Source organism: Helobdella robusta, assembly GCF_000326865.2.
Source record: "Helobdella robusta unplaced genomic scaffold HELROscaffold_3, whole genome shotgun sequence".
Lineage (NCBI taxonomy): Eukaryota > Metazoa > Annelida > Clitellata > Rhynchobdellida > Glossiphoniidae > Helobdella > Helobdella robusta.
In genome coordinates, this window is record NW_008704501.1 from 6,980,702 (window position 1) to 6,993,121 (window position 12,420).

Sequence of the window (12,420 nt, forward strand, 5' to 3'; positions counted from 1 at the left end):
TTATTTATTATATTATTTCAATGGTTATTAAGGTATTATTATTGTATTAATATTTTAAATATTCATTCGTTTCTTTTTTATCATTTCAGTATATTCTCTTGTCAGAAAGATGATTGCCGTTTCAGAGATCGAAACTACCAGCTCAAACTACGGCAAGAAAGTCTGCTAAAATATTCTTATGATTAATTGTGGGTATATATAATTTTTAATTTAATCCACCATTATTATTATACTATTATAATTGGTTTATTTTCCGTTCACAGCAGATTTCTTAATGATTATTGCATATCTTCATATCATTTTCATGTGTATGTTTGTATGTACACATACGCACGCACACACACGCAAATATATATATATATATATGTATATAATAATTCGATAACATATATATACATATATATATATGTTATCGAATATATATATATATATATTCCACGTTAGTAAACTTCCTGCTTACTTTTTCGTTTTTCTAACGGTAGATCGTAAATCATTCTCAAGTTTCTTGAGTTCAAAACCGAAAATTTTGTTTATTTTAAGCATGGTAGAACAGAAAAGTTTTTTCCAGTATTCCTTCTGTGTTCGAATTGATATGCTGTGTATGTAGTCAACTGCTCAAGCACATATACATAAGTTGACTAACGCGGAACATGCTGTGATTTTCATCAACATTTATATACTTTGAGGTGAATGTTCGTTCAGTAGCAGTCTTAAAAAAGTTCATTTTATAGAACAATGTTCTCTAGTTATTTTACGTCACTTATTTGCATAACACGCTATGTCAGGCGTTTTCTTTAGTTTAAGATTTACATATATTGTGCGAAGTATATGATTTTTATGTAATAGATGCGTTCTCGTATGTAATATTTATATTGTATGTATTGATCAACATACAAGCCATCGTACAATTCTACTGTTTGTTTGTGTGTGCTTATGTTTGTCTGTCTGCCCGGCTGTTCGTTTGATTGTTTTGCTGTTTATTTCAGTTTAAATGTAATTTCATTTTATTTAGTTTTATCTTTTCATTTTGTTTTTATGTAAACTGTTGAAACTAGTTCATTATTTCGAAACTGCTCTCTGGTTCATAATTTTAAATTGCCCAGCATATTGTTTATTATACTTTATCGACTGATTTGCTGAATGATTGATTGATTGATTTAATTGATTGATTAATTTGATTGATATTGTTTGATCAACGTATTATATAGTGTCCTATTTATGAAAATCTATTTATCTTCAAATTTCTCACCAATCGTTCAGAATGTACAACAACGTACCTATACACAAGCATTATACACAAGTCTATATGTAGGTATGTATATTGTACACACCCGTTCATTTGACCTCATCTTTTAATATTTAACCATTATTATTTTTAAGATAAATAATAATATTATTAATCTTTTGAGTTTGTTTCAAGAACTTTTAAAAGATATCTTTCATCTAATAATATCATACGCGCATAATGACATCATTAATGCCATTTAACCAACACTTTTTCATCATTTTCTGATCATGAGATATTTTAGAGCATTCTTTGCGATGACCAATCCAATTATATACATATATATAAATATATATATTTATTTATATATATACATTCATATATATATATATATATATATATATATATATATATATACACATACATACATTTATGAGTATGTATATACCATTACACTAAAGTGCATTGTTAAATTAGTTTTACATTGTTACATTTTATGTTTGTTCAGTTTTGTAGGTCTTTTCTATTATCATTATTTATTATTATTATTATTAGTAGTAGTAGTAATAGTAGTAGTAGTAGTAGTAGTAGTAGTAGTAGTAGTAGTAGTAGTAGTAGTAGTAGTAAAAGTAGCAGTAGTAGTAGTATTCCTTTTTAGTATGTCTTGCCATAGATGAAGCATGTTAATAATTATTTGTTTGGAATGTTTAACAGTTTATTTGTAGTTGTCATTGTGTTGTTGTTGCTATTGTTATCGCCCATCGTTGTTTGTTACTTTGCAGGGTTGATTTATTTGTTTTAGTTGCGTGATTTAGACTGATGTGAACGATGTTTGTTGAGGATCATCATGTTTCGCCAATTTTAGCATGAATCTTTTTTTATAATTTTTCAATATAAATTTGACATTTTCAATATTTAATCCTTACTAATTAAGAGTAGATTATGTCTGAATTTTATTTAAAGTTTCTTATTTTTAGAAAAATTTGTCACCTAACTATCAAGATCATTCTGTAACCTTTTTTTTTTAGAAAGAGACCATTTTACAGATTATCCTTCATTTTATTAAAGTTTCATCACATTTAAATAGTTCAAATTTTGTTTTCAACGTTGTTATTATGTAAATTATACTGAAAATTTAAAAGATTAATTGTAAGATCTATTTTAAATGATAATTGCCATTAAAAATTGTATTATTTTATTTTCGTCTGTACCATGCAAACGGTTACTGATAGGAGTAATGTTCAAATGGTAGGTTTTGGTTTAGTTTTATTTTAATCCCACAACTCCATAGTTATCTACAAAAACTTGCAGACTATTGAATAGTTCGAGTGTTACATAGTTCTTTGCAAACGATATTAAAATGATTAAAAGTTTCCTCTCCCAAACTTTCCGAGTATCATGCCAAAGTACACATTTAGTAAGAAATTATTTTTAAAATTATTCCTAAAAGATTGGATAAATACAATCATAATGATGATTACAATTTTTTCGATTAAGATAACAGTCCTAATCCGATCAACCAGATGTGTCTGTTCCACTAATCAAAAATTTCAAAACCAGCCTACGGTAGGAAATGCCGGCCAAGAAAAAGCACAAAAAATCAGCAAGGCCATGAGAATGTACTTGGAAAGGGCCCAAGCGCACAGTCTGTTCTCACTAATCAATTTTTTTTACAAATTTTTATAATATTTTTAAGAATTTAGTTTTAAATTTAGTTCCCTAATTACAACAAAGAACAAATAGATAGATGAAAATAAAATATTCCATTCTGCTCATTTATATCAAAGTCTAGTCTTAAATTTAAATTGGGATGAAAGTAAACACATAGAACACAAAACACGTACAATTAATTTTTTTTTTAAATTCATTTTTTAAACCATGATTATTGTGAGTGATAATTATATAATTTAATTAAATAATGAAAAAAATAATAATCTCATCACACAAGATGCATTTATGAGTGAAGAGATTGCAGAGTTTGAGATGGGCAGACGACACTTGGCAAATATCATGGGACTCGATCCTGAAAACATAACCCAGGACGATATAGACGTCTGTGGACTAGATTATTGTTCTGAATTTTTTTAATTTTTATATGAATAATGAATTATCTTATTATTTTTAATTTAATTTTTATAAAATATTAAAAGTTAATTTTAATGTTAATAATATTTGAATTAAATTAAATTTTTTTTTCATCTTATAAAGAAAGCCATCGAGTATCTGTTGCCCTCTGGTTTATTTGTCAAAAAAGCTCGGCCCATGTTAAAAGTTCGTTCTAATATAAATAATTAATATTAATAATTATTATTTTAATTATTAATATTTATTTTTTGTTTTTATTAAGTCTAATTATTGTATTCAAATAAATATGAAATATAATTGTCAATACCTATATACTCACTTACTTTCTTATTATTCCTCATTTGTGAAGCATCCATTAGAAATTCTGCCGAAACAAAAAGGTCAGTAACAACACGAATAATAATAATAATAATCATAATAAATAAATGAATAAATATAATATCATCAATAATAGCTGCCCAATTTGGACTGGATGGCCGGCCTTATAGCAGTTTTTTCTATACTGGCAAGCCCACCTATGTTGAATGTTTACATGTTAGCAGTATTATTTTTATTCTTTTTTTCTTCTTATTATTTTTATTATTGTTGTTGCAGTTGTTGTATGCATTTTTTCTGTATTTTTAGTTGCTTGCTACTTCGATTATCGTGTTATTGTAGTGTTATAATTTTAACACACACACACAACAAACACATAGAAACATACGTGCGCATATACTAACACATCCAAATACATACACACACACACACACACTCACAGAACTTATCACTAAAGTTGGTAGAGTTGAAGAAATATGAAGGTGATAGGATTACATTGGGTGTGAAATTTGACCAATCACAGCAGCTGTAACTATTATTATTATTATTATTATTATTTTAATAATTATTATATAATGATAATGTTTTTATTTTATTTTAGTTATTATTTATTCTTTATAAATTAGTGAAGTTTATTTTTGCAGTAAGCTAACAGGCAGTCAATGGTATGATCATAATACGATGGAAGATAAGTTCAGTGAAAAATTATCCGAGCAAGAAGTACTATTATCACTATTCAGTTGAATCATCCATCTAGCTATCAATCCATCCATCCATCCATCCCTGTCCATTCATCTATCCATCAATCCATTCATCCATCTATCTTTCTACCAATCCATCCACCCATCTATCAACCAATCCTTCTATCAATCAATCTATCTATCTATCTATTCCTATATCATTCAATCAATCCTTTCATCCATCTATCTATCGATCCTTTTATCTATCAATCAATCATTCCTTTCATCCATCCATCATTCATCCAACCAGTACAACGTGTTAATATCAACGTTGGAACACTTAAGCAAGTTACCATACTCTTACATGGAGAGGGTGCTGATATTTCAGTATAGGCTGGATCTTAAGAGGCAAAATTTAATGCTTAACCTAGAGAAAAAAGCTGTGGGTCTTGGTTTTCGTTGTTTATTTGTGTTGTTTGTTTGTCTGTTAGTGTGTTTTTGTTGTTTGGGCTGTGTTGTTTGTTGTTTCTTTCAATATAGACTGGATCTTAAAACTCAAAACGATACTTGATCTACAGAAAAAACCGTTTTTTAGTTTTGTTGTTGTTTGTGTTTGTGTGTGTGTGCTTGTTTGTTTGTTTGCATGTGATGTTGTCTGAATTTGATGCTGTTTGTGATTATTCTTATTTTTTTCTGATTTTGATCTGCTCAAGGTTCAATATGATGCTAAGGGTAAAGGATTCCATGAAGATGAAGGTACGTACCTACCATTTGTGTGTTATACATGTATGTCTGCGTAATTTGCGGTACAAAAATTAAGATATGCACATACAACAAAACAAACTCATACGTACATACACACACACACACACACAAACTACGTACTTACACACACACAAACAATCACGTACACACACACATAAACAAATCAAGATTGTACTACTACTAATATTTTGCTTTGGGGTATTTTGTAGGTAAGAGAAAGACAGCAATGGCCAAAGTGAGGCTGTATGAAAAGGGCACTGGAATCGTCACGGTCAATGGAAGACCATTCCTCGATTTTTTTCCAAGATTGGCTGACAGGTGCAGTTTCAATAAAAAAAAATGGCGATTTCAGTACTTTTTAACTTTATTTGTTTATCCATTCATTCATTCATTCATTTATTCATTCATTCACCTATTTATTCATTCATTCATTCACCTATTCATTCGTCTATCTATTCGTTTATTCTTCCATCTATCTATCCATGGTTTACACATTCGTAAACTTATTCTTATCTTCTGAGATCAGCTGTTTGTTGTGTGCGTGCGTGTGTTTGTGTGTGTGTGTGCGTGCGTGCGTGTGTATGTGTGTCTGTGTGTTATTGTATATAACTATAATTTCTATAATTGAAAATATTTTTTTAAAAATTATTCCGAACTAACAAAAAGGGAACAAGTTCTCTTCCCCCTACAACTGACCGACAAACTATGCAAAGTTGACATAGAGGCCACAGTAGAGCATGGAGGTACAAGCGGTCAAGCCGGAGCTATCAGGTTCGACTGCACGCTGAATCGTCATCTTTTATTATTGTTTATTTATTTTTTTATTTATTATTCTTATTAATTAAATTAATTTATTCTTACATTTGTACGTTAATCTTTTTGAATGTTCACAGAGCCATTGATTTTCTTTTCATTGTTGTTACTATAATTTATATTGTTAATTATTCATTATTATTATCATTTGTATCAATTATTATCATAATTATTATTTATTTACTCATAAATATTAATTATTATTTACATATATCACCAGACTAGCCCTGTCCAAATGTTTAATACAGATGGTGCCGAGTGGTATGGTGGAAAAATTGAGATTGGGTAAGTTGACGTTGTTATTATTATTATTTTTACAGAATTATTATTATTATGGTTATTATTATTATTATGGTTATTATTATTATTTAGCTGGCCTACTGACACATGATCCGAGGAGGTTAGAAAGACAGAAGCCAGGTCAGCAGGGTGCTCGAAGGAAATATACATGGTTCGTTGTTATTGAATTTTATTATATAATATAATATATATATATATATTAATAACAGTATATATAATATTATTAATATTATTATTATTTTTGTTTATTATTATTGCTGTTGTTATTTATTATTATTATTGTTGTTGTTGTTGTTGTGGTTGTTGTCGTAACAGTCTACATTATTGTTGATTATAATAAACACCACAATGCTTATCAACAAGCAATGAGAATACTAATAATAAATAAAATTGATATTCGTATTATTATAGTTGCAATATAATAATTATATTATTTATTATTTTTATTCCTCCAGGAAGAAAAGATGAGAAACCGTGGGGATATTTTTTTTAAATATTGTTTGTGTAATAAAATAAAATCAGGCAAATCATTATGGTATTTTGATTCTAAAAAGATTCAAAGATGATCGTGTATGTTTGTGTGTGTGTGTGTATGTCTGTCTGTGTGTGTGTCTCTATATTCTCTATATATGTGTGCGTATGTGTGTGTGATGTGCATTTTGTCGCAATAATCATTTTTTTCAAATTAATTAACTATCTAATTAACTATAAATAAAAGCTATTCGTTTAAATTAACGTTAATAAAAATGATAATTGCTAATAGCAAGCAAACATTTAAATAACAATAATAACAGTAATAATAATAATACGGACTGTGGAAACAATAAGAAACATGATAAAATTAGATGATGATAATAATATAAATAATAATAAATTGTTGAAAAAACTCATGCTAAATAAACTCATGGGCAGCTGTTGTAGTAGGTTGAGACATTTCATAAGAGCAGTTGAACTGAATATCGTGAATGATGATGATGATGATGATGATGACGACGATCACGATGATAATGATATAAATGATGATGATGGTGGTGATGATGATGATGACAATGATGCACATTGTACACGGTGACTGATTATACTTGTTGAGAATTTTTAAAAATTTCATTCTATACTTTTTAATGTTATGATTGATTGGCGACAACGATTACAACGAAACGCTCTGTTTTCAACGTACCATATTTAAAAACAACATCAATAACAACAAACAAACAATAATAACAACAACAATAATGATAACAATAGTGATAATAACAATAGTTAATGATTGTTAATGAAGAAAGATAAGACACTCTTACAACGCAGCAATTTCCTAATCCTAAAATCATCAAACTTAAAGCAACACCGGTCGCAAGATTACGATGATGATGATGATGGCGATCACGTGATAATGATGATGATCACGGATTAATGATAATGTGATAACTTTGCTTTTGAGGATGGTCACATGATCGCAATCCGGTCACATGATCGTGATCATCTCCGTCTTCTCCTTCATCCTGCGTTTCTTCCTTCTCTTTTTACGATTTGCACTCCGAGGACGTTTTTCGGAAACCCCAGTAACGATACGTACTTCCGGAATTTTTTGATCCTTTTCCGGTTTCTTTTTCTTCCTTTTGCAGTAGAGCCAGAGTAGCCCGCCGAGGATGAGAAGGAGGAAGCAGACGCCGAGGACACAGAGGACGACATTCAGTGTGCTGGTCTCTCTGTATGGTGAACCTTTGTGATTGGTTGGTTGGTTGCGTGATCAATGATTAGTCGATTAAATCAGCCAATGATTGGTTGATTAAATTAGCCAATCGACGAGTGATTGTTATTTCAATTTTTGTTCAAAAAAACATCCACTAAAAAAGATTATTACAAAATCAAAATTTAGAGAAAAATTTGAAAAAAAAACTTATATAAAGGAGTAGGCTTAATTGTAGAAGAATGTTGGAATCGAAAGAAGTACTCACCGCCTGTCAATAATAAAAAATTCATAATAAAATAAAATTATAACAATTGTAAAGCATAATATTATAAGCATAATGTACAGCAAATGATCGAAAAACGTGAAAAAAAATTATGATATCGCAAATTGAAAATTGAACGAACAGTTTTTTAACTCGTCAGAGCGGTCATTCTTTCCACAATTTGCCACGCCGTTGCACTTCATGTCATTTGGTATGCAGTGTCCACTCTTCTCGCAGAGGAACCCTGGACATCTGCCTCCCTTCATGGGCAGTATCTCGGTCCAGGGCAGTCGGAACCCTTTTCCTCCGGTGGCTTTAGCTGTGCTGACAAATCTGCGTGTGGTGTGTTGCGGGTTGAAGAATTCTTAATGCGAAGGGGTAGCAGTTTTCCAATGTGTAGTTTTAAAAGAAAAAATAAACAACGCCATTCAAACAACAACATCATCGTCGTCGTCATCATCTTCATCCAAACTTCATCCAAACTTTAATCTGAGGACATTAGATTTGGTGATGATCTGGAGGTTATCGATGGTGTCATTGTCGCCGCAGAGTTCGTAGGCTGGCATGTTGCTCCGAGACGTCGAGTAGATCTTCAGGACTGCATTCCCACAACCGATCTCTACGCTCAATTTGGTTTGATTTGATTTGAAGCTTTTTTCTTCAAAAAGACGTTTTAAAAAAATTTTACCAAAATTTTTATTTTTTACAAAACAGTGAGATGCTATTTTACTGTCCCTAAGGAAAAAAACCTGCCATTTAAAGCCAACAAATTAAAAAAGTTGAACGCATCAGAGAGACAATCCAAGTGGGAAAGGGAAAAATTGAGAAATTATAATTGAAAAGTTGTAGTAGTAGCAGCAGTAACATCAGTATTAGTACGTGTATTACTAGTAGTAGCAGCAGTCGTAATAGTAGAAGCCGTAGTAGTAGTAGTAGTAGTAGTAGTAGTAGTAGTAGTAGTAGCAGTAGTAGTAGCAGTAGTAGGTAGTAGTAGTAGTAGCTTTTCAAAATTTCAAAGACCAACTTTCGTTGGGATTTCCCTCGATGCTAAAAATATCAAACGTCAGAAGAATCTTATTGGCTTTGGAACGGCCGTACACGATCCACTCGCAAGTCTTATTGGTCGTGTATTTGTGGGGGTAGTTGGGGGAGTTTATGACCCCGCCCCCGATGTTCGTGATGCTGTGGAAACACTCTGAAGTGGGGTGGTGGTGGTTGTTGTGAAGATGATGATGCTGACGATGATGCTGACGATGATGCTGACGATGATGCTGACGATGATGCTGATGACTATAGATAGTGATGATGATAAGTTGTGATGAGAATATTGATAAAACTTACAATTACTACGGACGAATTAGCCACAGAGAAAAAAAAAGAAAAATATAAAGAAAGAAAGAGAACAAGGAAGAGGACCAGATAGAGAGAGAGAGAAAAAGGGAGGGAGAGAGAGAATGAAGATACAATAATTACGACAAACAATAAATTACTTTTGTCTGGCGGTTGCCTCTTGACAAATTCATAACGAGCTCTAAACCCCTTGTAAACTGTGTGTCCGTCAGAGTTCAAGGTCACTCTCATGATCTTTAAAGGTCAAAAGGTCAAATTTTAAAATAAAGGCACTTTTCCCGTCGTTTTCATCAGTTGTAACTTTTTAATGCTATCAATTTTGCTGTAACATTCACTCTTATCACGTGATCATCAAATTTTCAACTAACATCATCAAATCATCACCAAATCATCGTTATCAACATCACCAAATCATCATTATCATCATCAAATCACCACCATCCCCACCACCACCTGACTATCTTCATCTTGGGGCCCTGGAAACCTCTCCCCGCAGTAATGGCCCACAGGCACGAATTCCAGATTCTCCACCTGCTGCTGCTGCTGTCCTTCTTCTTCAAGCTTGGGCGGCAACCATTTAAAAATCTTCACGAAATCTTTAGAACAGCTAAGTGTGTGTGTGTGTGTGTGCGTGTGCGTGCGTGCGTGTGTGTCTGTGTGTGTTGTGGTGTGTGTATGTGTGTGTGCGTGCGCGTGTGTGTGTGCGCGCGCATTTATGTTTGTCTGTACATGCGTAGACATGTGCAGATGCACGAGCGAAAAAGAGCACGAACGAAAAACTAACCAACAAACATACGACATACAGACATAGAAACATAAATACGTACATACAAACCAACAAACAAACATACAACGTAGAAACATACAAACTCAAATAACAAACAAACATACAAACATACAAACAAATAAACAAACAAACAGACGCACTTGGCATCATCTTCGACTTGAAAATTTTCAAAGGTCAACCTCACAATCTCATCGGGCTGACCGTGGAATTCATACACGCAGTAGGTGTTGTCGGGGTAGTTAGAAGGGTGGCGGGGAGAATTAAAGGTGCCCTAACAATTATGATGATGATGATGATGATGCTGGTGGTTGTGGTGATGATAAATGGTGGTGATAATGATGATGCTGGTGATGATGATGATGACGATAATATGTTGGTGGTGCCTGTGATGATGATAATGATGGTAGTGGTGGCAATGATGATGATGGTGGTGGTGGCGAGTGATGATGATGGTAATGGTGGTGAGGATGATTATGATGATGGTGGTGATGATGATAATGACTATGTTGGTGATGATGACGATGTTATCCACCTGTATAGCCGATGTACTCATATACTGGAAATGGCAGGGCGATTCCCCGCTAATAGCTGTACCCGGTATGGCGTAGTCTGTTTGGGTCAGTCACGTGATGACGTCGATGATGATGATTATGATCACGTGATCAGAATTGTGACGTCATAATTATCATAATAACAACAGAAATTTGCAATAGAAATAATAACAATCGGCGTCAAAATCATTCTCATCAGTGGCATCCATCATCATCATCACCCTCACTATCATCATTATCACCATCGTCACCATCATTATCACCATCATCACTCTCACTATCACCATCATCACCATCACAATCATTCTTATTAGCATCATCGCGTACTCATCATTATCATCGTCAATGACGTCATACTCACCATTATCACCGTCATCATCACTATCATCATTATCATCACTATCATCATTATCATCACTATCATCATTATCATCACTATCATCATTATCATCACTATCATCATTATCATCACTATCATCATTATCATCACTATCATCATTTTCATCATCATCACTACTCACCCGTAGAAAACTGGTACCTAACTTTGAAACCCCTCCTTGACCTTGCCCCGAACGTATCATAGATGAGAAGCATTTTGGGCGAATCTGACGTGATACTATAAGATCCGAACCTCCCATTCCCAGACGTCCCACAAAACTCATAATCCGGAATTGGCAGGCTGACTTTAGTCGTGGATTGCTCCTGCAGTTCGATTTTATACATGGCAAGGCTCTTCTGGCTGGCCCTCGTGGTGTATGCCTGGAGGGCCCCGTTCTGACATTTTGATCTGTTGGGTTGGTAGGATGGTCATGTGCTTGCTGGTGATGATGGTCTGCTGGTGTATTAAGTATAGTAGCCATCGTCTTCTTCGTCATCGTCGTGGTCACCATCATCATGTGATACTGCACAAGACAGTGACATGATGTTGCACTACTATTCCTACTACAGTTGCGGACTAATAATGTGTCTTACTACTACTCTTTCTGCTACTGGTAGTGCTTCTGCTACTTACATTACTGCAGCTGCTACCACTACTGCAGTTGCTACCACTACTGCTACTACCACTACTGCTTCCAATGAATAAAACTACCACTGTTATTGGTACTCTAGCTACTGAAGTGCCGTTATGATAAATACAAATTAACACCACGAGATCATTGATAAACAGCAAAACGCGCCACATCATACAGATGTAGGAACCCGAAAAAAAAATTTGAAAACCAAAACCAACCAACCTATTAAATCTTGCAACATTCCTCCCAGCAGCAGCAGAAGCGGCAGCACCGCCGACAGCCACACCTCTCGCAACCACAGTATCTACATACTCCTCCACATAATCCTCCCCAATGTCGATATCTTCGATGAAGAGTTGAACCTTCTCTAAATTTTGCCTGTCTACTAGGCCGTTAATGTCGTAATGGCAGAGGATGTCCCGAGGGGAGGGTTCCGGATAATAGGGACTTTTAATGATCCCACTGGATTGGCTATTGCTTCTTATGATCCGGTCACATTCTGGTAATGATGGTGATGGTTGTGGTGACGACAATGGCGACGACGTCCGATGTGATAGAGCTTTTTGCATTTGAACTTGGTCACT

General features: G+C 33.3%; 2 protein-coding genes across 2 annotated transcripts; one reads left to right on the top strand and one right to left on the bottom strand.

Annotated features, from left to right (window-relative positions):
* The first annotated feature begins 2,722 nt into the window (after positions 1 to 2,722).
* HELRODRAFT_154121 (hypothetical protein) lies at positions 2,723 to 7,254 on the top strand. The gene is given in 16 exon segments (XM_009021620.1): positions 2,723 to 2,870; positions 3,174 to 3,277; positions 3,434 to 3,496; positions 3,660 to 3,690; positions 3,765 to 3,844; positions 4,068 to 4,153; positions 4,270 to 4,345; positions 4,616 to 4,747; positions 5,019 to 5,061; positions 5,280 to 5,388; positions 5,737 to 5,841; positions 6,104 to 6,168; positions 6,256 to 6,335; positions 6,348 to 6,350; positions 6,643 to 7,137; positions 7,154 to 7,254. 15 exon segments carry the CDS (start codon positions 2,837 to 2,839, stop codon positions 6,649 to 6,651), a joined length of 1,020 nt encoding a protein of 339 aa, XP_009019868.1. The 5' UTR covers positions 2,723 to 2,836; the 3' UTR covers positions 6,652 to 7,137; positions 7,154 to 7,254.
* A 391-nt stretch (positions 7,255 to 7,645) lies between these two features.
* HELRODRAFT_161732 (hypothetical protein) lies at positions 7,646 to 12,405 on the bottom strand (the record flags this gene model as incomplete). The annotated part of the gene is made up of 11 exons (XM_009021621.1): positions 7,646 to 7,887; positions 8,139 to 8,141; positions 8,278 to 8,468; positions 8,619 to 8,793; positions 9,160 to 9,330; positions 9,626 to 9,719; positions 9,939 to 10,092; positions 10,413 to 10,543; positions 10,805 to 10,881; positions 11,345 to 11,610; positions 12,059 to 12,405. The coding sequence occupies 11 exons, from the start codon at positions 12,403 to 12,405 to the stop codon at positions 7,646 to 7,648; spliced, it is 1,851 nt and encodes a 616-aa protein (XP_009019869.1).
* Between the last annotated feature and the right edge of the window lie 15 nt (positions 12,406 to 12,420).